Raw genomic sequence first — 27,308 nt, 5'->3', positions numbered from 1 at the left:
TTAGACACCCACCTCCTTTGTAACTTTTTGTGCTGTAAAAACTTTTTCCTGAAGATCAGGGGGATGATCTCTAGCATGGGATCTGGTAAGAGACAGTCCTGGCCAGCTTTTGTGTACACAATACAATCTTGATTTAATTTGATTTAAAATTTGAGTTGGTGGTCTTTTCTTTGTGTTTTGGTTCAACATTAACCTTTTTTTTAACTTCACTATAAATAAAACCAAAGAACACAATAAAACTCCTGTAAATGAGCCAGGTGCATAATAATAGTCATTCTTTACTGACAGCACAGTATTCATTATAGAAATGATATAAGCTTAAAAATTAAAAGATATCTCAAATATCAAGGGAGTTTAGGAGTTATAAATATTTTCTTTCAGAATATAGGTAGTAAAATAGGACAAAAGTGTAAATGTGAAGCATAAATATTTTAAGTAATATACAAAAAAAGTCACAAATATTTATTACAAAAAAATCATATCTACAGAAATGGTTCAAAAGAAGCAGTTTTTGTCAGGAATAAACATTTGGACAGGAATGGAAGTTTTGGTTCTCTTTCTAAGTAGTTTTACTCCTAGTGAATAATCTTTACACTATTTCTGCATTTTACTGGTTGGAATTAATTATAATTCATATATCTGTGAAAAAGGTACTGAATGCAGAAAAATATTATTGCTCATGTTTAAATCACCTACATTATTTGATCTTTCCCTTTTTTAACCAAAAATCTGCATAAAACCATCTCTTAATAAATATCTCTATCTCTGTATATTAGTAGCAACTAAGTTATAAAATTTGCTATGATAACTTGTCTCTTCATGTACTTAAAGACTATGAATTTGCTGCTTAGCATTTAGGTATAATTTTCTATGGTATTCTCTAGTTATTTATGTCTCTGTGCCAAGTTTTATACCAAGCTCTTAGTATGTGCCTTAATTACTCTGTGTAGCAATGTAGGATCCATGTCTTATTTGTGACACTTTGTTCCCAGAACTGTATCTAAAGGGAAATATGTACAAGATGATTATCCAGAAAAAAATCTATCTAATATTATATTTTATTTTATATTTATTTATATAGTTATGTATACATATTTTTATTATTTAGAAACACACTTTGGTCTGAAACTATAGTGATAACTAGTGTGTTTTAGCTTGAATTGGTTGTGAGAAACAAACTAAAAAGACTTTTCTCTGTGTTGGTTGGTGATTTCTGCAACCTCAGGAACCTAGTGAATAATGGCAGAAATAAATAAGCAACTCTCTAGTTTGAGACAGAACCACCAAACTAGATGATGTTTTGCTTCTGCTTTCTATCTTGATCATTAGAAACATACCTTTAAATTTACATGGAACACTTTTGGAATTCTGTTCTGTTAGTTCTAAAAAAAAATGAAAGTGAAAAATAATGCAGGAAAGATAAATAATTAATTTAAAACAATTCATTTCTTAAAATAAATAATTTTTTTAAATTACCAAAAATTCTGAAAAGTTAGAAAAGTTGAAAGCTTTAGAAATAGCCTAAGGCAATTTATCTTTTGCTCAGGACAGTAGAATATCTGCAACTCTTTCTTCTCTAGAATCGGACTGTGTGCAAATATGAAAAAAAAGTGCGAAGATTCCCCACATGGCTTAGAAGTTTAAAATCCTGACAGGAGCTCAAATCTGCCATATTTCTACTTTACAAAATACAAAATCTTAAATTTGTATACTTAACAAACATTTGCAGAAGTGTAATTCAAAATGACCTAAAAAAATGAAAAAATCATTGAAGGATGACCCACTGAACATGAGGTCTTATAATATTGAAGCCCTTATATTAAATGTCTTTTTATCATTGTCAAAATTTTCCATGTTTAGATTATCAATATATTAATCAAAATTTTTATGCATTTAATAACAAATATCTTAGTTCCTATTTTACTCAGTCTTTTAAAAAATTAGTAGTAATTAATATTAATAATTTAATTCTCATACTTGTTAAAGTATGAAACATATACTTTAAAAGCTATGGCTATAGCAAGTGAAAAATCCAGCCTAATTTCTTTTGAAGATTGGGAGCCATCTCATCACAAAGGCATGAAAAGTTAACTTCTGCTTCATTATAAATTACTGTGATTTGTAAACTTGCTTGAAATGCCTACCAGTGTCTTGAACTCACCCCTGTCTGGTTTTCCCTGATAACAACCCTCCCTGAAAATTTAGTGATGACTCATAAATTCTGGCTTTCCCTGACCAAATAACAACTCACTCTGAAACTTTAGTGGTGCATCATAAATTCTGATGTTGTGATCTAAACTTACTCCCTAAGTGCTGAACCATTTAGACCATTAACCTACTATGTGCCTTTGTATTATGCTTGTCAAAATCCTGTTATCCATGTAAGTTCTCAAGACACCCCGCTTTTGCAACTTTTTGTGCTATAAAACTGCAGTCCTAGAGAACTGGAGTGCTGTCTTCTTTTCCCATGGGTTTCAGGAGAGACTGTTATGCTCAAATGCGGGACCCCCAAAAGACCACCAGAGACCAAGTTCCATGTAAGCACCAAAGAGGTGTTTATTGCAAGCTAGCTCAGTCCTCCACACACACAGCAACTGGTGGCTTAGAGGCCCTGAGCCCGGGGTTTGCAGCAGTTTTATAACTCTTTGGGGAAGGCAGGTACCCCACATACATCATAGCATCTCTTAGCAATACATCACACACCTTGGGAAAATCATAAACAACTCTAAAACATGATTAGCATATTCACTGGTGGGAACAAGGTGGGTAAGGGTGATTGGTTAGTACAAGATGGGGATTTATTTGAACTGATTGGCTTAGGCCACAAGGGGAATATGTGCTGAACTATATGGTTTCCCTAAATGTTATCAACCACCATAAACTACTGAAAGGGTCATTTGGAATCCCAGGAATTTTCTCTGTCTCATGCTGATTGGTGGCTGCTAGGGGGTTGCTGTGGGTCCCCACCTAGCCTGACTGAGTCAGGGACACCAGGCACAGCAGATCTCTCCTGTTATTTGTAGATAAACAACTCAGCAGAGTGGGTATGAGCCTAGAAGTGCTCTGTGTGTCTTTCCAAGGACAAGAGTCATGCCCCCTTCCTTGGACAGTCTTTGCTCTGAGGTAGAGATTGGTTTCTCATTTTGTACCTTATGTTTTTTTTTTTTAATGTATTTTTTTTAGCTGTAGCTGGACACAATACCTTTATTTCACTTATTTATTTTTATGTGGTACTGAGGATTGAACCCAGGGTCTTGCACATGGGAGGTGAGCACTCTACTATTGAGCCATAATCCCAGCCCCTTATGTGTTGTTTTCATTGGGCATTTTTACTTTAGGGGGTTTCTTCCCTGTTCAAAGTTCAGTCTGTCACCTAAAAAGAACAGAGATCAAAACATTTAAATAAAATTTGATAGTTATTGTCATTATTTTATATTAATTCCTGAATAATATACAAGCATATATAATCCATAAACTGAAATGACCTTATATGTAAGTTTAAATGAAAATGTTCTGTTGGTTGGGTTAGTTCCCACTTATGGGAAAAAAAAAAAAAAAACCTTCTCTTAAAATAACAGCAGCCTGAGACTTTGGGGTACATTTCTCAGATAAAAAAATAAAGCAGCACTCAATGACCTGAGATTCTAGCCCTTATTCATGCCTGGAGTAGATAATATTCCCTGTCACTCAAAAAAGGGCTCACTACTCTCAGATTCAATGTTCATGATCTGAAGCCCCTTCCAATCAAGAGCATTTTGTGGGAACTGTCCAATCCTGTGTGTCATCAGGGAGGAGGAGGGTGGGCTTTTACTTCTTATCTCCTAAGCCCTTCATTTTTGCCATCTGTAGTCTCACACTTCAGAGTCACAGGTTGTTCTGTTGTGCAGGAACTGAGGATCTCAAGTAACCCTACTCCTGAGAACCAGGCAATGGTGAGTGTGCATTGGCCTAGCAAGGGAGGCTGGGGGAGAATAACTATTGGAACCACAAGACAGGCTGTGTTGAAAACAGGAGCTAGCACATTGGTCCTCTGGGCAGTCTCTGGAGTCTGCAGGCTTAAGTCATCCACTGGGCCACTATGTCCTCAGTCTTACTGGCCAACCAGGTGGGGTACATGTCAGTGGCAGAGACTGTTTGCTGCCTTCCTTATGCTCAAAGGGCATCCTCAGCATCTGCATAAAATACTATGTGGCAGGTGTGTTCCTGCAGCTCAGATTCTGGAGACTAACAGGTGGAATCATTATCAAAATCAAATCTCCAAGGGCCATTTTCCTGCAGGAGAGGAGCTGTCATTTTGGGGTACCTAATTTCCTCTTGAGCTAGCTAATTTTCATTTTGACATTCTTTTATTTTTACTTTCTTCATTATTATTATTTTGTTAAAGTTAGATGAACTGAGGGATACTGTACTACTTAGCCATATCCTTGGTAGTGAAGCCAGATTTACAGATAGGTAGTTAGTGTAGTTAGGTAAATTGGGTCTAATATCCAGTAAAATCAAGAATGAACACCATATTGAGAATGGAGTCCAGGAAAAAGAGAATTGAAAATGTCCCCAAGGCCCTGAGCCCATCCCAAAGAAATTTTAATGAAGCAGCTCACAGCAAACATGGAAATGCTAATCCAAAAGCCCTTTCTGCCCAGATTACTCCTTCAGCCTACCTGTTCTCCACACTTTGGGCCTTCCCACCTACATTCCATCACTACAAGATAACAGAACAAAGGACAGCAATGTGACAGGAATGCTGGATAGCTGAAGGAGGACCTTAGCTAAAAAAAAAAAAAAAAAAAAAAAAAAATCCCTTTCATGAATTCTACCTTTTGGGTCCCCTTTTTCCTCTGGGGAGAAGTCTTTTCTGCTCTCCTTTAATAAAGCTTTTACTTTCCACTCTAAACTTGCCTTGGTGCATTTCTCTGGTGTTATACTTCAGCATTGGGGAAGCAAGGACTGTTCACCAGTAAACAGCCCTAACAGGTTTAAATTTATTTTGAGAAAGGTTCTATCTAAGTTGCTAAGATTATTTTTGTTATGGTTTTATTTATCTAGAATTTGCTACTGCAATAAAGCATACTGTTTTTACATACAAATGTGTTCATATCGGGATCTTATTTATATTGTGATTCTTTGATGATTATTGTAATATTATAATTTCATGATATATATGAATAGTAGGTCATGGTAAGTTCTTTTTTTGCTCTTATAATTGAAAAGGTTTTTGGCTAAAGTTACATATAACTTTGTAGATGAATTTTAAAAAATTATGCTTTTGTTTCTTACTTCATTTAAAGTAAAGCTTGTTGATTATTTTTTATTATTGTATTATTGTTGTATTTGATAGTCAGGTTTATTTTGACACAACCATAAAACATGGTATATAATTTGCTCTCCTTAGGTATCCAGTAGTACCCCTTTCCCTATTCTCTTACATTCTTCTATCGTATATTTATTTACAGTTTTTTTAAATTATTGCTTTATAGAATACACATAAAAGTAGACTTCATGTGATATATTCATATTTGTACATAGCAATTTTGGTGAGATATATTGTTTAATTTGAAGGAAAATTATCACCTTTATAATGATGAGTTTTATCCTCTGTACATGGGATGTATAATTCAGTGTTTTATGTGCTTTTTGTGACTTTTATTTTCTCATAATTTCTACATATTTTGTTTCTAAAAATGTACACATGTGAAATACCACTTGCATAAGGCACCTATGTAAAATTTATGCATAGTGTTTTATGCTCTTTTTTAAACTGGATATATTATGAAATGTGAATGGCCCTAGTGACCATTTTTCCTACAGATTATTATTTATCTCTTCCAAGATGTATATTGTATTGAGCCATGCCCTTGTGCTTCAAGTGTTTGGGTGAGTACCATTGAGTACTTATATATTATCATGATCACATATGCTATAATTTCAGTAAGTCTCTGTGATGGGGAGTATCATGTATATTCAATAGCAAAATAGTTTCCACAAATAGATACTAATTTAAACTCCTTTTGAGTTAATGATTATTGATTTGTTTTAAATGTTCATCAATATTATTTAATTTTTCCCATGATGGGTTTTTATTTTGCATTTCTTAAATTTCTAAAGATTTTGAATTTTTATAGTTAATAAACATATCTCATGTATAAATTTGAAGTTCAAACTTCTGTCCTTTATATCTTTTTGGCTTAAAAAACGAGAAAAGAATCTAAAAATGCAGCTAGAGATCAATTTGAAGAAAAAGAAAAAGGTTTAAATTATTCTTTAAAATTGACTTTTTTCTTTCCTCATCATTTATTGTAGGTTTTTTGTATGATTGTAAAGGTAGGTTATTTAAAGTGGATTCTAGGGCTTATCTTTGTTAATTACTTCAGGAAAAATAAATAAGAAATTTCTCTACACTATGGCTGCAGGAAAGTGAATAAATTTCTTTAAAATCATATGGTAATAAAATTGTTAAATGACATATTTACTAAACATCCACTCCTTAAAAAATTTTTTTCTGTAATATTTTTGGCAGTGAATCATGAATTCTATTATCTGGATTTTGGAGTTTAATATAAAATCATATGTAATAAAATTTGGCCAATCCTAGAAATATTTATACATAATTTGTTGTTTACTTAATGACATGTTGTGGAGATAGCAACTAATGAAAATATTTATTTTTAGAAATAGTTACTTTTTTGCTTTTCAGTTTCTAAAAAGCCTTTTAGATTTATTTCCTTACTGAGCCACTTAGGGCCACTATAATCTCCAGGCTTTTACCGTTCTAAGAAATCTGTCTTGTGAGCTCTGTTTCTGAAGATTTTCTTAAAATGAAAGAAAAAAAAAATATTTATGTTGCCCCTGAAATGTATTCTCAATACACTCTCTTCAAAATGGAGACAAATAATATTTCCCCAGACTTACATCCCTGTGTCAGGAGCTAACAATACATTGATGGTCTTTGAAGAAATTTCTACAGTTCTGTCTCTGGGTAGTTTTCTGTGGGCTGCTGAATTGCCATTTAGTATCCAGATACCCATTTTTTTTCATATACTATGGGAATAATTTTAGAGGACACAGATGAATAATTCTCTTCATGGAGACTATGAATACCTGTGTGTTCTGTAGTGCACAGCTCACAAAGCCCCTGGAAGACCCTCTGCAGATTCTAATTGGTTAACCATTATCTGCCACTCACATGAATTTTCTTTCAAAAGCTTGAAATAACCTTTTCACTTTAGGCATCCATGTCATCCACATTCCCAAGTATAAAAGTTTGAATCTTTCTTTTCTGAATTCCAGGTTCCATTTCTCTTATGGTTCAATGTGGTGCAAATAATTATGTTTTTTTTTGTCTTTCTTTTACACAGTGTTTCTAATAAAAATGTTCTCTGCTTCAAGCCCACATTTTCCATGTTCAGCTATGTTTAGAAAATGACATAGAAAATTGTATTTGATAATTTATAAAGGAGAGTTGAGGATACTTCTTGCTCATATTTCCCTTCCTTAGAAACTGAACCAGAACTATGCTTGGCCCTTTAAAGGGAGCACCATAACCAATCAGATATATAGAAAAAATGTTGATTGATTGTATATTCTCTTCTAAGAATTCTCTGTTCAGATTCTTGGCCCATTTCTTGATTGGGTTGTTGTTGTTATTATTATTATTTACTTAGCTTTTTGAGTTCTTTAGTGCTCTATCTGATGTGTGAGGGGTAAAAAATTCATTCTAGGATGTAGGCTCTCTCTTCACCTCACAGATTGTTGCTTTTGCTGAGAATAAACTTTTTAGTTTGATTCCATCCAATTTATTAATTATTTGCTTTAATTCTTATGCTATAGGTGTCTTATTAAGAAATTTGGGGTCTAATCCCACATGATGAAGATTAGAGTCTGGTTTTATTCTATTAGATGTAGAGTCTCTGGTTTAATTCTTAGGTTCTTGATACACTTTGAGTAGAGTTTTGTGCATAGTGAGAGATAGTGGTTTGTTGAAGAGGCTATCTTTTCTCCAGTGCATGTTTTTGGCATCTTTGTCTAATATATTATAATTTTAATTTTGTAGGTTAGTCTCTGTGTCCTCTATTCTATGCCATTCATCTTCCAGTCTTTTTTTTGGTTTGTTTTTTGCCAATGCCATGCTGTTTTGTTACCATTGCACTGTAGTCTAGTTTAAGGTCTGGTATAGTGATGCCACCTGCTTCACTCTTACTGCTAAGGATTACTTTAGCTATTCTTGTTCTCTTATTTTTCTAGATAAATTTCATGGTTGCTTTTTTATTTCTATGAGGAATGCCATTGGGATTTTGATCAGAATTGCAGTAAATCTGTATAGTGCTTTGGTAGCATGGTCATTTTGATAATATTAATTCTGCCTATTCGTGAGCAAGGTAGATCTTTCCATCCTCTAAGATCTTTTTTGATTTTTTTCTTTAGGGTTCTGTAGTTTTTCTTGTTTAGATCTTTCACCTCTTTCATTAAGTTGCTTCCCAAGTATCTTATTTTTTTGAAGTTATCTTAAATGGGGTAGTTATCTTCATTTCTTTCTCAGAAGATTTTTCACTAATATACAGAAATGCCTTTGACTTATGGATGTTGATTTTATATCCTGCTACTTTGCTAAATTTATTTACTAGTTCTAGATGTTTTCTGGTGGAGCTTTTGGAGTTTTTCTAGGTGTATAATCATATCTGGCATTTGCAGGTAAATGGATAGCATTGGAGAAGATAATGCTAAGTGATGCTAGCCAATTCCAAAAAAAAAAAAAAAAAAAAAAAGCCAAATATTTTGTCTGATATAAAGAGGCTGACTCATAATGTGGTAGGGAGGGGGAGTATGAGAGAAATAGATGGATTCTAGATAGAGCAGAGAGGTGGGAAGAAAAGAAAGGGGGCAGGGGATTAGCAAGGATGGTGGAATGTAATAGAGTTCATCATCAAAAGTCCATGTGTGAAGACACAAATTGGTATCACCATACTTTATATACAACCAGGGATATGAAAAATTGTGCTCTATACATGGAATAAGAATTGTAATGCTTCTGTTATCATTTATTTAAAAAAATGAAAAAATATGAAAAAAATGTTTATAAATTATATATATTAAATATGTGCATGTTATATATAGAATATATATATATATATATATATATATATATATATATATATATATATATATATATATATATATATATATATATAATGTATAGATCTAGGGGAAGGCAAGTCTCTTTCCTGAATTTTTAAAAATCAATTAATTTATTAATTTGTTATAACTTGCTATTAGAGCAGAATGCATTTCACTTCATAGTACACAGGAGCACAAAATTTTCTTTCTCTTATACAGAAAGTATAATTACAAAACCCATGTAACTGTACTTTGTGTACAAAATATTTCCATCTCATTCCACCATCTTACTTACCTCTATACCATCTCCCAACATCTCCCTCCCCTTTGTCTTATTCAAAGTTTCTTCATTTCTTCCATGCTACCTCCCACTTCACTCATTGTGGATCAGCATCCACTTAGCAGAGTAAACATTAGGTCTTTGGTTTAGTGGATTGGTTTACTTGCTTTAACATGATATTCTCCAACTCTATCCATTTACTTCCCAATTCCATAATTTTATTGTCTTTATGCTCAGTAATATTTCACTGTGTATATAGACCATATTTTCTTTATCCATTCATCTATTGAAGAGCATATAGATTGGTTCTATAGTTTACCTATTGTGAATTGTTTTGCTATGAACATTGATGTAGATATGCCACTGTATTATGCTGTTTTTAGCTCTTGTTGGTCTAAACTGAGGAGTGGGATAGCTGGGTCAATTTTGGTTCCTTTCCAAGTTCTCTAAGGAATCTCCTTATTCTTTTCCAGATTGGTGTCACCAATTTAGAGTCATACCAACAGTGTAACAGTGGGCCTTTTTCCCCCACATCCTCACCAACATATATTTTTGCTTGTATTTTTAATAACTGCCATTCTGATTGGAGTAAGATTAAATTTTAGAGTAGTTTTGATTTGCAATTCTTTAATTGCTAGACATGTTGAACATTTTTTATTGATTGATTGATTGTTTATCTTCTAAGAAGTGTGTCTCTTATTTATTGATTGGGAAATTTGTTTTTTGGCATTAAGTTTTTTAAGTTCTTTATTTATCCTGAAAATTAGGGGTTCTATCTGATGTGCATGTGGTAGAAATTTACTCCCATTCTCTGGTTTGACTTTTCCCCTCACTGATTGTTTCTTTTGCTGAGAAGAATCTTTTCAGTTTGAATTCATCCCATTTAGTGACACTTGTTTCTATTTATTGTGCTTTAGTAGTATTCCTAAAGAAGCAAAATTTCAAATCCCCTACCTGGGATTACAGGTGTATGACATCATGCATAGCAAAACAATTCATCTTGATTTCAAGTCCACTTTCTTAAGGGGCTTTCATCCTAGGAATTAAAAGAAAATGTTATAGACAGTCCATTGGGTCTAAGGACATGTCATAAAATAAGGAATAAACCATTAATAAATTTAAATAATAGACTCAAATCTTTGGATCTGGGGAAAAAACAAACACACACACACACACACACACACACACACACACACACACACACACAATCACACACCATACACTTTCTGGTTAAATCTCCCTGCCCTCACTCAGGGCAGTTTCTCTCTAGTTCTTTATATCTCAGGAGAAATATTGGTTAAAAAAAAATGTATCTTTCACCTGAAGCATAAAAAGAAGTGATCATGTCCTTCATCTTCCTGAACTCAGGACAAGCATAACTCTCAAATATGGTTCTTTGAACTGAGATTTTTCTGGAGTCTTGACATAGTTTTGAGGGTGCTGTTCCAAAAATACATATACTTTATTAGTAATATTTTAAATACATAATGGTAATTTTCACATAGTAGAAATTTTGGGTTATACTATAAAATTCAATTTTTACTATTTTTATATGAATTCTAAAAAAATAATTATCTTTCCACCTCATATAATTTTAATGTTTAATCTCTTTCCATACAAGAGAAGTTAACTGAAATTTTACAGGATTATCACTGTATTATTTCCATCCACAAATAATATATTTGCATATATAATCTACAAATTCAAAAGGACTCATATGCAAGTTTAAATGCAAATGCTTTTCTGGGTTGGCTGGATTTTACTTCTCCAAGGATACCTTGCCTTTAATTAGCTGCAGCCTCAAAAGAAAAAATAAATGTACAGACAAGACCCTACAACCGTGACATCATTTATTTTTGGATTTGAGGTTATCTCCTGTGACTCAAAAAACTCACTAGGCCCAGATTGAGCATACGATGACATAAGTTGTGTCCAATCAGGAGCCCTTATATAAGCATTGTCCAATCCACACATATTCAGTAAAGAGAAGCAAGTTTTGACCATCTGGTGTGAAGCCTGCCAGTGTGGGTATCCATTTCTAGGCTTCCTCACTTATGTTCAGTGAACCTGATTTTTTCTCCTGTATAGGTACTGTGTGATTTATAGAGAGGACACTTGGTTCATAAATGTACAGTAAATGATGAGTGTGCAGTGAAATCCTGAGACTGGATTTTGAGTCTGGTTGAAACTGGCTGCACTGATTATGGTGGGAACTGGCAATGGTTGGCTAGAATCCCTGGTGTAATCTTTGGTTTCTGCAGTCCTGTGTCTTCTTCTGAGAAAGGTAAGCCATGAATCTTCACTGGCCAGTCAACTGGAGAATATATTGACAAGTCCTATAGTATCCTATAGAATATCTTCAGCCCCTACCTTAAATTATATCTGAGAACATTTGTGGCAACATTTCCAAATCTTCTCAGATTGTGTTGTGAATTCTGGAGTGGGGAGATCATCACAATCACAACCCCATGTATTTTTTCCTCCAGGAGGGGGATGAGATACTCTATAGGTATCTCAGTTTTTCTTTACTCCTGAATTCATTCTCCTTCTTTTTGGAGATTGTGGTATTGTGGATTGAGCCAGAGGTACTGTACCACTTAGCTACATACCTGGTACTTTTTTTTTTTTATCTTCAGACAGTTGCTGAGTGTGATTTTAAATTTGTGTGCCAGTATTGTGAGTTGTATTTATATATAAAATTTTAGCTTACTGTTAAATGACAACTTCTCCCTTTCCCAATATTATCAGTTACTTTTTTGCAGTATTATCAGTTACTTTACCCATATTATATTTCAAATGAACATGTTATTTTCAATTGTTATACCAAAAACTGGATGAGACTTTTAAAATATTCTATTTTTTCTCTCTGGTTGCAATGATACATGCATATTAATTCCAGAGAATCAAGTGGCTAAGTCAGAAAGATTGCAATTTCATGGTAAACATCAGGAACTTAGGTAGACCAATTAGACAATTACAAAAACCTTTCTCAAAATTTTAAAACATGGCTGGGTATGTAGCCCAGAGTTAACATGCTCCTGTTTCAAATCCCCAGTACCATAGAAAAAAATCAACAGCAAAAATTTTGTTGTTGTTGTTTATGAGCATTTTACATGATTGAAAAGTAAAGAAGAATCTCTTGATCTTGGAAAAATCATGTGTTTCTGTTCTTTCTTTGTGTCTCCAAGAGCCGAAAACCTGTAAGAGTGTCTTTATGCTCAGATTTTCTTTTGTGAAATGTATATGAGAGCATTTTCATTCCCTTCTCTGGTATTTTCCTGGAACTGTGTTTCAGAACTTATGTAATATGAGGATCCCACACCTGGCAATTCTAATGCCTCTCATAAGTCCAGACGAGTACTTGGGGCTTGTTTTGTTCAAAAGCAGTATAAATGTAGATAGTTTAGTTTCTCAAGGAAGTAACTGAGAGAACTCTCAACTTCCATTTTTTTAATGTCCACTAATTTTATAGTCTAGCACAGTGTTTCTTTCTTCCATACCCATATAATTGGAGTACTACTTACTATTCCACTTTTTGAGAGTAGCCATTCTAACAGCTGTGCTCATGCAGAAGATCTTATAGTTGGCTGGAGCATTAAAATTCTGATGCAAGGTTTTGAGATTCCAGGGTGCCTTATGCTCACTGGAAAAAAAAAATTGATATATACTTATTTTAGAAATAAAAAGGGATCTGTGATTGTAACCATTTTTCTTCACTAATATTTGATATTTTACCCATTACAATGTTTGCACACCAATGTGAAACCACTCCTTTTTGATCTAGGGAGATTTGCACCTGCACAGTTACCAGTGCTTTCAATGCTCTGAGGTTTCAGATATAGTCCATTGAATGGAAAATGTTAATATCGGGAAAAATTACTTACAGAAAGAATTGGTTAGTTCTGGTGTTATTAGTAAAGTGAGCTGGGTGAGAGAGCTCAGGAAGTGCTAAACTGACACTTTGGCTTTCAGTGGTGTTCTGTATTTCCCTGTTAATTTTTTGGTACTGTCTAGATAAAAGTTGAACTGTCAGCAACAGCTCTTTGAATTTTTAGAGAATGTTGGCAAATCCCTCTAAGGGATTAAGGGGTTCCCTTAAGATTTAACACCTCTTCCACTCTAGTCTAATGGAATAAAGCCATGGATCTTTCATGGCCATAGAAAACCACTTATTTTCCCCCCTGGAGTTGATACTCATGTATATCTTATTCCTTCCTCTGTGTGTACAGATAAATTAGCATTTAAACTACAGGTAATTTAGAGTTAAATAATATATTTCAAACCCAAATCAATCCTCCTTGATTTATATTAACACTGTATTTGGGCATTTTGTTCCAGTAATTTTGCATATTGCTCAAATCAGGAAAATCTTCAAGTGTATTCTACTTATCTCTTGGTTGATATATTTGTTTTTTTTTTTTTTTTCAGTTTTCTAATGTGTGTGCCTCTAATTACAGTTTTAAGAAGGACTCAAAACAGGAGTAAATATTTATTTGGTGTATTCATAAATGGAGGGAGGCTTATATTCTGCTTTTATTTTTATTTTATTTTTTAAATTATCTCTCTTTATATCTGCGGTTTGGTGGATGCTTGTGTATAATTCCAGTGTCACACACATTCTGCACACAAGTCCCTACTTGTGATCTGTTCCTATGGTTCTAACATCTACATTGAGGTTGGATTGTAGCATTCACTCATATTAAATATTTTATTGATATGTTTTGATTTATATACTTATAATACTTAACAATAAAAAGATATTTGCATACATATGAATTGCCTTATGTAGTTTTCTGTATTGTGATTTCTTTATCTTAAAATTACTACACTGTTGTAATATTATAACATGTATTAGTGTCAGGTAATGATCACTAGTACATTTGCTCTTATATATGAGAGAGTTCTTGGCTAATTTTTTATACATTTAAATTTCCAGGAAAATCTTAGAAGTTTTGGTTTGATTTCTTCTTTAACAAAAAGTAAAGCATGGTAAAATTTTGACCAGTTAATATTATAGGTTAACTTGGGAAAATGGTCATTTTTATAATAGATTTATCCTTTGTAAATATGTTGAATATTTGAGTCTTTTATGTGCTTTTCAATATTTTTTATTTTCTGAAATATTGCATATTCCTTTTGTAAATATACTTGCATATTAAATGCAATATTCATGTGACATTGGCATAAAACATACATGGTATTTTGTAGTTTTGTCAAACTGAATATAATACATCAACAATAATTCTAACTATTAGAATTTACTATTTATAAAATTTAATAATTATTTCTTCCTCTGTAACCATTCCCCTTGGTTTCAATGCTGGAGGAATATGGCTGTATTCTCATATGTACAGTTGTTGTAATTTTAGTCTCTGTTTCTTGTGTGGGTATATCATATATATTTGACAAAACAGTTTGTACAAATTGATAATAAAAGCTTAAATTATTATTTCCCACTTTTGTGAATGCATTCATTCCACATATTCATCAATACTATTTAATTTATCTATATGATGTGATTTTATTCAATGTTACCTAATTTCTAAAGATTTTGAGTTTTTATGATTATTGAACACTTAGATATATCCTTTTTAAAGTGTCTCTTCAAGAATTTATTCTGCTTTTGCAATCTGTTTTATATTTTATTTCTTCTTATAAGTATTTGATTATATGAGGAAATTAGATATTTTTACCTTGTCACTTTTGCACCTTTAATGTAATAATTTGATGAATAGATTTTTATATTAATATTTTGTAATTCATAAGTTTAAACATATTATATTGTATAATTTTGTAAACAAAAACTATTGTTTTTCTATTGTGATATTAGGGGTTCAACCAAAGTGTCCTATTGCTGAGCATATTCTCAATTGTGTTTTAAATTTTATTTCCAGATGAGGTTTGCTCAATTTCTTCAGTTGGCCTTAAATTTTCAACTTCATTTCTTAGACTCCAGAATAGAAGATATTTCAGGTGTGCACCACCATATGCACCCTATCTTTTGTATGAAAACTTTTGAGCTTGTACTTTCTTATATATTTCAGTATTATTGATTAATAACTTATATTCAGCATTTAATGTGTCAAAATATGTTGTTATATTTTATGAGTGAAGGCATAAAACAGCATTTTATTATCACACTGTTTTCCCAATATCCTAGCATCTTTCTTTGAAATGAATACCATTTTTTCTCTTCCCTGCACTGTAATCTTCATTATGTATCACTGCCTAAATAACAAGAGACTTATGAAGAGTTTTGTTGTTGTTGTTTTCTGTAGTTCCACCATATATTTTATTATGAGGTTTACTCTGATTGATTTAATTTCATAACATCAATCATGTGGCATCATGGTAGTTTGGTAAGCAGTAGACTTTATCTACAACAGTGGATATAGCAAATATCTTAGCCATGTACTAGTCTATACCATCCAGATTCTTGTCATTACACTCAGAGAATTGGAAAATTGCAGAAGATTCTTAGGAAAAATTTTCCAGAGTGTATTTACATCAAGTGAGAAATTATTATATACGCATATATTTGCAATTATATACTGTATAATTGATATAATTTTTATTTGTTGAATGTTAAAATTTGCTAGTGGTTTTTAAATTGTATCTTTTTAAATTTTTTTATTTGTACTGAAGACTGAACTCAGGGGTGCTTAACCATAAAGCCACATCCTCAGTCCTTTTTTTATATTTTATTTAGAGACAGAGTCTTGCTGAGTTGCTAAGTGCTCACCAAGTTGCTCAATACTATATATCTATGTCTATGTCTATATCTATATCTATCTATCTATATCTATCTATCTATCTATCTATCTATCATCTATATCTATATATATATATATGACAATATTATATATAATATTGTCTAACAATTTATGATCTTTTTTTTTATCCTCCTCAGTCACTGGAACTACAATTGTCTATCACTAGACCTGGCTCATTTGCTTTTTAAAAGCACCAACATTGATATTGGTAACTCTCTCTGTGCTATGTTCATCTTTAATAGCTTCTAATTTTGCTCTTTTGCTTAAGATTTTCTTTACTTTTAGTTTATAAAATTTACTTTTCATTGGGATGGATGATTTGATAATAAATTCTAGTCATTTTATGGCTTAAAAATTTTTTTCTGTATGTTTTATTTCAACCTCAGGTTTAGATGAATTCCATTTTTTTTAGCTGTATGGAGGTCTAAGTGAAACATAATAACCTGTATGGATATTGTTAAATAAATGGAACCACAATTTTGCCCAGTTTTTTGACTGTACAGTATATACCCAAAGAACATAAAATCAGCATACTACATTGACACAGCCACATTAATATTTATAGCAGCACAATTCAAAATAGCTAAGCTATAAAGCCAACCATTCAATGATAAATGGGTCCATTCAGTGATGACAGGATAAAAAATTGTTGCTTTATCCTATGTACACAATAAACTATGAATCAGCCATAAAGAAGAATGGCTTTATGACATTTGTCAGTAAATGGATGAATCTGGAGATTTTATGCTAAGTAAAACAAACCATTTCTTTAAAACCAAAGATTGAAAGTTTTTGCTGATATGTAAAATCTAAAGCTCATAAAGCGGAAAAGGGTAAGAAAAAAAATCAGTAGATTGCACAATGGTAAACAATAAATAAACAAATAAAGGAAGGGGGTGGAAAATTTAAATATATATATATATATATCTCCTACCATGATAGCCACCAACAAGAACAGGATTTTAATTAGGATAAGATATATCCCATGCTTGCATAATGCCATAAAAATTGATTTTACTATCAGGTAGAATTAGAAAGAACCAATAAAATAAAAAACAAATTATATTTGTTTGAAAAGCTATATGTATGTTCTATTATAAACATACAATATATACATCAAAGTTTATATATATATGTATATATTATTTTGTATGTTATAAATTGTTAAAATTATAAAAAAGGAAAATCCAAACAGGATTGTTTTTGCTATTTTTTATATTAATAAATACCATAAAATGTTTGAACTTAAATTCACTGTTAAATATTTTCATTAAGTGGACTGTCTACCTTGTTAAATTTCAAAATTCCTCTTATACTATTGGTATTGGAATTACTAGAGATCTCACTAAATATTTAGAAGAGCCAGCTCCATCAGAGAAATTACAAATAAGATTCTATACTTTTGTAAATCTCTGATTAGTGGTTGTACAATTAAAATTTGAGGATTCCCTTTTTAATTAACATAATTTTCTCATCTGAACAATATGTATAATTTAGGTCATAATATAAAAAATTAAAAAATATATATTTTTGTAGTAATTCCTGAGTTTTATATTGTGTTTCATAAATGCGGAGTATATATATATATTTGAACTTAAATCACTTTATCTGCAGAAGTAGATAATAGTATCATTGTGTTCCAAAACCACCAACATGATAGTCCACTAACTCTCATTTCAACTTCAATTACCTTACAGACTGTGCGAATGTTCATGTGGTCAATGTGTTATTTATTTACCTATTCTTATTTCAGGTACTGTTAACATTCAGGGATATAGCCATTGATTTTACTGAAGAGGAGTGGGAATGCCTTCAGCCTGCTCAGAAAAACTTATATAAAGATGTAATGTTAGAGAACTATAGAAACTTTGCCTTCCTTGGTAAGTTTAATTTCCCTTTAAAATTTTTAATTAATAATTATTATTTAATTTACTTCTGTTGTATCTTCTGGGAACTTCTCAATAAGAATGAGTTTCAGGTTTGTGTTTCAAAGAAAAAGGGCATTTTTAGAATAGATATTTTACTCTTTAATATATATTATTTTGCACTTTAATCTTTCTCTTTCTCAGTGTGTTATACATCCTTCACTTTAGATAATTAGTACCTAGCATAATTTAGTGATGTAAACTATTGTAGCCTACACATAGCAGGGGAAAGAGTTGAGACGTTCAAATGGAGAAAACAAAACTAAAAAATGTTGGCAGAGTAGTTATTAAGCAGAAAAAAATTTTCAGAAGCTTAGCTTTATTTCTTTTGATTTTAGTCATTGAACACATACTGCCCTACATTTATTACATTCTCAAATTCTTTGTAGTCTTCTGTTTTCTTCTTTACTGATGTCCCAGTTCATTCAATTTAACCATCAAAACTTACACTTTGGTGTGAGGGCCAGCATGATCTGTTACAAATCTTGTGAGGAAACCTGTAAAGAAGCTAACAGAAGAGAGAGACACATTCACAGTGAAAAGGAAAAAAGAAAAAAAAAAAACCTGGCCACTCCTCTTCACGGCTGCACATAGTATACCCCAAAATTACATAGCTTCTGTTACCATGACTACATTCTAACCTAGTGTTATTTTAACCCCAAGTGCTAGCTAACCAAGATAAGGTACAGTTACTACAAACATAGAGCCCCTTCTCCCTAAGGACATTACCAGAGAAACTAGATAGTGCACCTGTAGAGTTGTCTTAATAGCTTCAGGGAGAAACTGCTAGCATTACTAATTGTGGAACTCAGGGTGCCAGTTATCATCACCCCCGCACTTTCCTGTCTATTTCCAAGGTCAGAATACCTACAGCCTCCCCTCCTTTTTAAAGGCCTTTTGAATAAATAATATTTCTTATCTTCTTAATGCTGGTGGGTGCAAAAATAAGGCAGCTATAGACAACAGCAAGTGCCAACATCAGTAAACATCCACCTATGAATATTTTTTGACCCAGATGAAATTGAATAAACATGAAATTATCCAATCCAACAAGTCTAAACATCAATCATCTTGTTGGACCTTATTAATGATAGCTTTAAGGTAATTTAACTCTTTTCAAATAAAATTACTATTATCACTTAAATTGAAGGAACACATGTTATTAAACTTTGGATATCCATTATGATGTAACAATACCAGACAATCAATTGCAGCATGAATGTCAAGTATGGCTTGACAAGGTTGTTTTTGTTCTTCATTAAGCATATTAACGGCCATGGAGGCATGGCTAATACTTTTTATGATAGCATAGGTGAGTTTCATAGTAGTTTTGTAAGCCCATAGAGCTAGTCCAGGGAAACCCTCTAAGGAGAATGCAAAACATCAAATTTTGCCTTAGAGAGAAGGTTCACTGAATTATCACAGTTTTTATCAAGAGGAATAGCTCTTTTATAAACAAATTGCACAGGATGGTGACCTATTAAATACTATGATAAAGACACAGTTATTCTGCTAAGACAACAAAGAATACCATGAGACATTTTTGCAGGTATATAACAATTTCATTCAAGTGAGTCAAGATATTGTACTGGGTTGTAGAAGTCCAGGATCTGACAGTAGGGAATTTCCCATAGCTGGTGTACAAAAACAGAGCAACATTGTTATTAAGACCAAAACATTTACAGATTTTTGTGTGAGTTTAGCAATCAAAGCAGTAACTAAGTTATCCAGAGTACATTCTAACCTATTTGAGCCAACATCTTTTGAGCTGAGGCTCTTAATGGTTTTATATCCCCCCAAGTAACTGGAATTAATTATAGTATTGTGGGTTCCTCTTTTAATGTTTCTCCTCTTTTGAGGAGAATGATTATTCTCTTCTTTGAAGGGACTCTTCTCTTCCAGGGTTAAATGAAACTTATGAATCAGCTTGTGAAGTCCTTGATGTACATTTATAATTGCTATATTTCAAACATCAAGCTAGAGTCCAAACAGGACATGTTGGCATAAGTGTAGCAGTCCATGCTTTTCCCCAGGTGATAAAAGGCATAGGATCTTGTCATTCTGGTCAGGTGGAATCATATATTGCATACTTTTTTTGGTAATGACTTTTTGAGAATAGAATGTCTATCCAATGCAGATGACCAATTTTGAGTATTAACTTTATGTTGTATATTGAGCACATTAACAGTAAATAAAACAATATTTAATGCATATTAAAATGAGAGAGGCTAGATCTTTGTTTGTTTGTCTCAGTATTAAAATGTAAGTATTAGGATACAATTTGCTCACTCAAAAAAGCTTGTCCCAAAGAATTATGAGAAATTTCATCATTTAAAACTATATCTCATTGATTAAAAATTGTGCAAAAGGATGAGATGTAAAGGCAGGGGGATTACCCATCTTTAAACAAATAGGGCTTCTAGGAGCATATCATGCTTGGTTTCTCTCCATGCTCTCTGCTGGAACTGACTTGGCAGTTTTTTTTTTTTTTTTTTAAGATTCAATTCTATTAGTCAATTTTTTCTTTTGTTTTGTGACTTGCAATAATGAATAGCTTATTATACTTCTACTTTGTAAGTTGTTTTCTAAATTTCTTATTTTTTTCTATTTTGCTTAATGATTTAATTTCTGGATCATGCTTGGATTCTTTTCACACTTCTCTCTCTCATATATATATATATCTTCCCTTTATATATCCTACAGGCTTTTAATTTTTACAGTATTTCACAAGTTGCTTAGACTTGTCTTAACTTGGTCCTGTTTGATAAGCCTCTCCCATATTGGTAGAATTTCAGCTTTTCACACTAGGAATCCCCCTGTCATTTATTCTAAAGGAATTATTCACATACACAATTTGTGCATAATTATATTAATACTTTTTGTCTCAATTTTACTCTCTTAACTTTCTTTAAATAGTTATTTAGAGTTCTTTGAGTAATTCACAACTGTCAGTATCCTAATATTCAGTTCTTAATGTTTTCTTTTTCTTCTTTTGTTACTTGGATTAAGCCATGCTTCTCTTTCTTTATATTTGCTGTACTATTTTTTATTTGTTCATTAAAGGAGCCAACAGTAGATTTTATAGTCCATTTTGGGGAAAAAAAGTATAAAAACATTTAAATAAATAAAAATACACAAGAACAGTGCTGTATCCTTGTAATATGTGCTAATTGAGAGGCCATGCAAAAGTACTTCATGTTTGAGGGAAGTCGCAGAAATTTAGAAGCAGCATGACTCAAACAATTTAAAACAACTTGTGTTGTAGTTCAGTGATATAGAATTTTGGGGGTTAATCTCAAGCACCACACATGAAAAATTAAAAGTTGGATGACCTAAAATTCAGAAATGCCAGTACTAAATATGTATCTATGAACAATTAAATTAGCGAATTGAAGTGATACCTCTGCTTTTGTGATTAGTGCAAACATTGTTCTCAGTATTAAAGCTAGGGACTCAGTGTGTGCCCATCAATTATCAAATGAGTAAAAATATTGCACTTATATACTATTATTATTTAGTTATGAAAATATTTTTTTCTCATAAAGTGTTTTAAGAAATACATGCAGGACTTTGCATTAAGTGAAATGTGGCAGGCAGGAATTAAGTTGCAGGAACATTTGATTCACATGTGGAAGTGAAAATTTAAGTGAGTAAAATTGTGCTCACCAGGTACTGGGCTTTTTGTATGGTTGATATTATAGTCAAAGTCTCCATATTTTTATTTTATTGAGCATAAGAGGGTCAAGAGTTTTGTTTTATCAAATGGTGAGTGTATTATGTTCTTCAGTAATACTACTAGTAGAAGGAATGCAATACCTTGTAAGAACAAAACTGGTATTTATATTAAATAATGATTGTGTTAATCCATTCTGTTTAGTCATTTTACCTTTTATATATAGTATGAAATACCATGATATATTTAGTAAATAAACAAAGTAGTATTTGTCAGTGAAAGAAATTATCATATCACATGAGTTTAAAAATATGAAAATCAATTTATTATAGTTGATTGTCAAGTGTTGACTTCAGCCAAGTATTATGGCATAGGCTATGCAAGGTTTTTATAGTCAAAGTCTCCATATTTTTATTTTATTTTGTTGACTTTATGCAAGTATTATGGCAAAGGGTTATGCAAGGTTTTATAGTCTTTTAAAATGTTTTTATGGAAAATTTTATAGACATATATGTGTATATTTCTTAGTAAATTTTTTGTTCATATTTCTTGTTAAGAGTCCATAGCCTCTTTAGTCTTGTTGACTATTTGTGGTATTATCACTCAAATTCTACCAGTTATTTTCACATCTCTATATCATGGTAGACAAAAACCAGTTTTTGGACACTCTTTGAAAAAGACACAAATGTTTGTATATGTTTTACATTTCTCTTACTCTACTGAGAGTAAAGGTAGCTGGTAGATATTTTCTAAATATGTAATTCTATATTATGGAGGACAAAAGGCTGTGGATGATAAAAGTAAAATACTTTCCTTCTCTTTATTATAATACTCTTCTTAATAATGTACTCCTCTTGGATACTGTGGTCTCTAAAACAATTTGGGTAATATTCTCAATGTAATTGTGTCTGTACATTTTTAATGAACTGATATATTTTTGAATTTATAATGTCTTTGAACATACTAATCTGCTACACTCCTGATGTACTTATTTTAACTTAATTTCATGTTATGTATGCAAAGTATATTTATCCTACTCTAATAGGTATTGTTATGTTTAACTTTTGTTTATTTCAGCCATGACTCCTCAAGATACTCAAGAATATTCAACAGAAAAGGGCATAAAACATATATTTCACAATGTGATAAGTGGAAAATATAGAAGTTGTAATCTTGACTGTTTACAACAAGAGAAAATATGGAAAACTACAAGTGAGAGTGAACACCAGAAATCATATAAAAATTCAGACCTTGTTCACAATCAGAGAATTTATACTGGAGAGAACCCCTACAAATATAAACAATGTGGCAAAGCTTTTAGTAAAAAAATAGGTCTTATTTACCACAGAAGAACCCACATTAGAGAGAAGCCCTACAAATGTAAAGAGTGTGGAAAAGCTTTCAGTCAAAAAGTAGGCCTTACTTGCCACAGGAGAATTCACACTGGAGAAAAGCCCTACAAATGTAAAGAATGTGGCAAAGCTTTCAGTCAAAAATCAAACCTTAGTGACCACAACAGAACTCACACTGGAGAGAAGCCCTACAAATGTAAAGAATGTGGCAAAGCTTTCAGTCAAAAATCACACCTTATTCGCCACAGCAGAACACACACTGGAGAGAAGCCCTACGAATGTAAAGAATGTGGCAAAGCTTTTAGTCAAAAACCAGACCTTTTAAGGCACAGCAGAACTCACACTGGAGAGAAGCCCTACAAATGTAAAGAATGTGGCAAAGCTTTCAGTAAAAAAACAAACCTTATTGGCCACAGGAGAACTCACACTGGAGAGAAGCCATACAAATGTGAAGAATGTGGCAAAGCTTTTAGTCAAAAACCAGACCTTTTTACGCACAGGAGAACTCACACTGGAGAAAAGCCCTACAAATGTAAAGAATGTGGCAAAGCTTTCAGTAAAATATCACACCTTATTCGCCACAGGAGAACTCACACTGGAGAGAAGCCCTACAAATGTAAAGAATGTGGCAAAGCTTTCAGTACAAAAACACACCTTATTAGCCACAGAAGAACTCACACTGGAGAGAAGCCCTACAAATGTAAAGAATGTGGAAAAGCTTTCAGTCAAAAAGTAGGCCTTACTTGCCACAGAAGAACTCACACTGGAGAGAAGCCCTACAAATGTAAAGAATGTGGAAAATCTTACCGTGAAAAATCGCACCTTATTGGCCACAGGAGAACTCACACAGGAGAAAAGCCCTACAAATGTAAAGAATGTGGCAAAGCTTTCAGTCAAAAGTCAAACCTTATTGCCCACAGGAGAACTCACACTGGAGAGAAGCCCTACAAATGTAAAGAATGTGGCAAAGCTTTTAGTCGAAAATCACACCTTATTCGCCACAGCAGAACTCACACTGGAGAGAAGCCCTACAAATGTAATGAATGTGGAAAAGCTTACAGTCAGAAATCACACCTTATTTGCCACAGGTGAACTCACACTGGAGTGAAGCCTAACAAATGCAAAGTATGTAACAAAGTTTTTACTCAAATATCAACCCTTATTTGCCACAACAGAATTCACACTGGAGAATAGCCCTAAAAATGTGAATAAGTGGCAAAACTTTTAATAAAAAATAAAACTTTATTCACCACAGCAGAAGACACCTGGTGAATGTGAAATGTAAATAAAGTGATAATACTTTTAAAGAAAAACTAAACCTCATTAACAACAGGATTTATACAGAAAAGAACCCCTACAAATGAAAACAATGTAGCAAAACTTTTAATAAGAAATCAATTCTTTTTCATCACTAAGCTATTTATTCTGGGAAGAAGACATAAATGTAGAGAATGTAGAGACATTTTAAATTATATATCATATATTATTAGACATCAGAGAAAACACACTGGAGAGAAGCTTTACAACTGAGACCATCGTACCATTCCTCTAAGAAAGATTCAACATTTAATCTTCACCACAATAACCATAGAAGAGACAAAGTTTTGAAATGTGAAAATTGACAATGTGACAATGCCTCCAAAATGTATTCACCAATACTCAGCACCTGTGGATACATACTGGTTAGAGAGAATACAAATGGAAAAAACAAAACAAAACAAAACAAAACATTTCATAACTGCATGTTTCTTAAACACTACTGATTTTTGGAGGATTCATTGTGCCCAGAAACCCTATAAAGTTAAATAATATTATGAAAACTTTCATTGAACATCTGAAAACTCATACCAGTAGTGAACATTGAACAGATTTTGTCCAAAATGTATGCCTTATATAAAAATGTATCATTTATAATAAACACTTTGACAAATGTGAGAGTATAGTAAAGTCATTATCTATACATTACACCTTGATGTATATGAGGATCAGTAAAATATATTATTCATTTAAATATAGAAAATAAGTAGTTGTCTTTAACATTTGCTTAAATTTTTTAAGCATTATCAAGTTATTTGGTAGAAATATCAGTCATAAATTTCATACATGCATAGTACAGAAACCTCATCTTTGAAAGCATATAATTTTTGTTTTCTAAATCAAAAATTACTATTTTCATTTTTGAATACTGGAGAAAAGAATTATATGAAATCTATTTTTTGATGTTTAACAATAAATTGTAACATTTTAAACTGTATTTCAGTTTATTTAAACTCTATTTCAGTTTATATTTAGGGATTTTTAAACACTGAGCCACATTCCTAAGCCCTCTCCCCACTTTTTTAAATTTTGAGACTGTCTTGCTAAGTTTCTTGAAACCACACTAAGTTGCTGAGGCTGAACTTAAACTTCTGAAACTACTCAGTTTCCCAATTTTCTTGGATTACAAGCATGAACCATCCTGCCCAATTTATAGTGCATTTTTTTTTTTTTTACCTATATGACTTGGGTGAATATGAGGCTTAAAATGCAGCTACATGAGTTTGAGTCCTTTCACTGGTAAAAAAATACTATAATTTGTACTCTAATAGAAGACTCAAAATGGTGCTAGACAAACCTATTTTTTCAATCTACCTCTTTATTCATGGTATTCTAATTATTTTGATCTTGTCAGTTCTGACTGTTTCTGATTAATGGGTATCATCAAGATGGAGCCATGTATTCAAATTCCCTCTATGATCAATAGCAATTCTTCCCATTAAAAATCAAAATATTTTCATAGAGTCTTTGCTATATTTTAAGGAGCCACTCTTGCTTTTGTTTAGTAAAACAGAATCAATTCCACATTGTTGAGTCCCAAATTAATAGCAATATATTAACCTAAGCACCATGAGGAATATAAGAAATACAAGATATCACCTTTGAAATATAAAAAAAAAATAAGAATAATAAATGCTAAGCCATTACCATCTAAACTATACCAGGGCTTTTAAAATATATTCTTAGATGTTCTACTCACTCTCATAGTAAGAGGCCTTAGACTCAAAGTCATTTTTTTTTTTTTGGTTTTAGTCTGTTTTATAATGCTATAGAAAAATACCAGAACCAGGCCAATGTATAAAAAGAGATATAAATGCATGAAAATATTTTCTGAGGGGCTGGGGTTTTGGCTCAGTGGTAGAGTGCTCACCTAGCACATGCAAGGATCTGAGTTCAATCCTCAGCACCACATAAAAATAAATAAATAAATAAAATAAAGGTATTCTGTCCAACTACAACAAATAAATAAATAAATAAATAAATAAATAAATAAATAAATAAATATTTTTTTTAGTACATACTTCTGAAGATTTAAGTGCATTGTACCAGAATCTTCTCAGCTCTTGTGGCAGCCCCTTCACCTGCGTTACACATGAGATGGCATTATGGTGAGGGCTCATTTGAGAGGTAGAGAGAACATAAGGAGACAGAAAGTCAGAGAAATTCAGTAAGAAGACTTGCTCTTTTTGTAACAATCTGCTTTAATAGGAACTATCTTGTATCCCATGAAAATTTCATTAACTCTTTCCAAGGGCATCTCCCCCAATGATCTAAACAGAATCTACTAGATCTCAATTCTTACACATTCTACTATTTTCCAACTCTCTCCCTTTGGAAACTAAGTTCCTAACACATGAGTATTTGAGGGACATACTCAATTAATAATGAAAGTAATATGAGAAAGAAAATGGTAAAAATGAGACATAGAATGTCATCTCTTAGTATTTATAAAGATTCTAGATACTACAATAAAATGCTTAGAATATAGAAATTATTTTAGGTGGAGATTTTATTTTAAAGACAATAGGGAATTCAATTAAACTACTTCTTGAAGAATGAATAAATTTGAATGTGACAAGACTAATGGGTTAGGTATATTAAAAGAAAGGGAAAGCCTGTGCAAAAACTCAATGGATGTATAGTAAACCATGCCTAGGTATATAAAGAAAATGGTGAGCTTTCTGAATATGCTATATCAAGCCAAATGTGGACTGGCTAAAACGGGGTGGCCCTCAAAACCAGAGCAAATATTCATAAGAAAGATGCAGTGGACATCAGTCTCAAGCGCTTCCTATTAAAATATCTGCTTCCAAAGACTACATTATTCTTAGTAATTCTTGGGAGTATTATCTTTCTTTCAATTTCAATTTTTAGCTT

The 27,308-nt window shown here is 32.2% G+C and overlaps 1 protein-coding gene across 1 annotated transcript; it reads left to right on the top strand.

Moving 5' to 3' along the window:
- The first annotated feature begins 22,841 nt into the window (after positions 1 to 22,841).
- LOC139705819 (zinc finger protein 84-like) lies at positions 22,842 to 24,308 on the top strand. The gene is given in 1 exon segment (XM_071612725.1): positions 22,842 to 24,308. A coding segment is annotated over 1 exon segment (1,467 nt).
- Positions 24,309 to 27,308: the final 3,000 nt, after the last annotated feature.

The sequence above is a fragment of the Marmota flaviventris genome, chromosome 5 (genome assembly GCF_047511675.1).
Source record: "Marmota flaviventris isolate mMarFla1 chromosome 5, mMarFla1.hap1, whole genome shotgun sequence".
Lineage (NCBI taxonomy): Eukaryota > Metazoa > Chordata > Mammalia > Rodentia > Sciuridae > Marmota > Marmota flaviventris.
The sequence above is the reverse complement of the archived record's forward strand: the minus strand, read 5'-3'. Positions and strand labels throughout refer to the sequence as shown.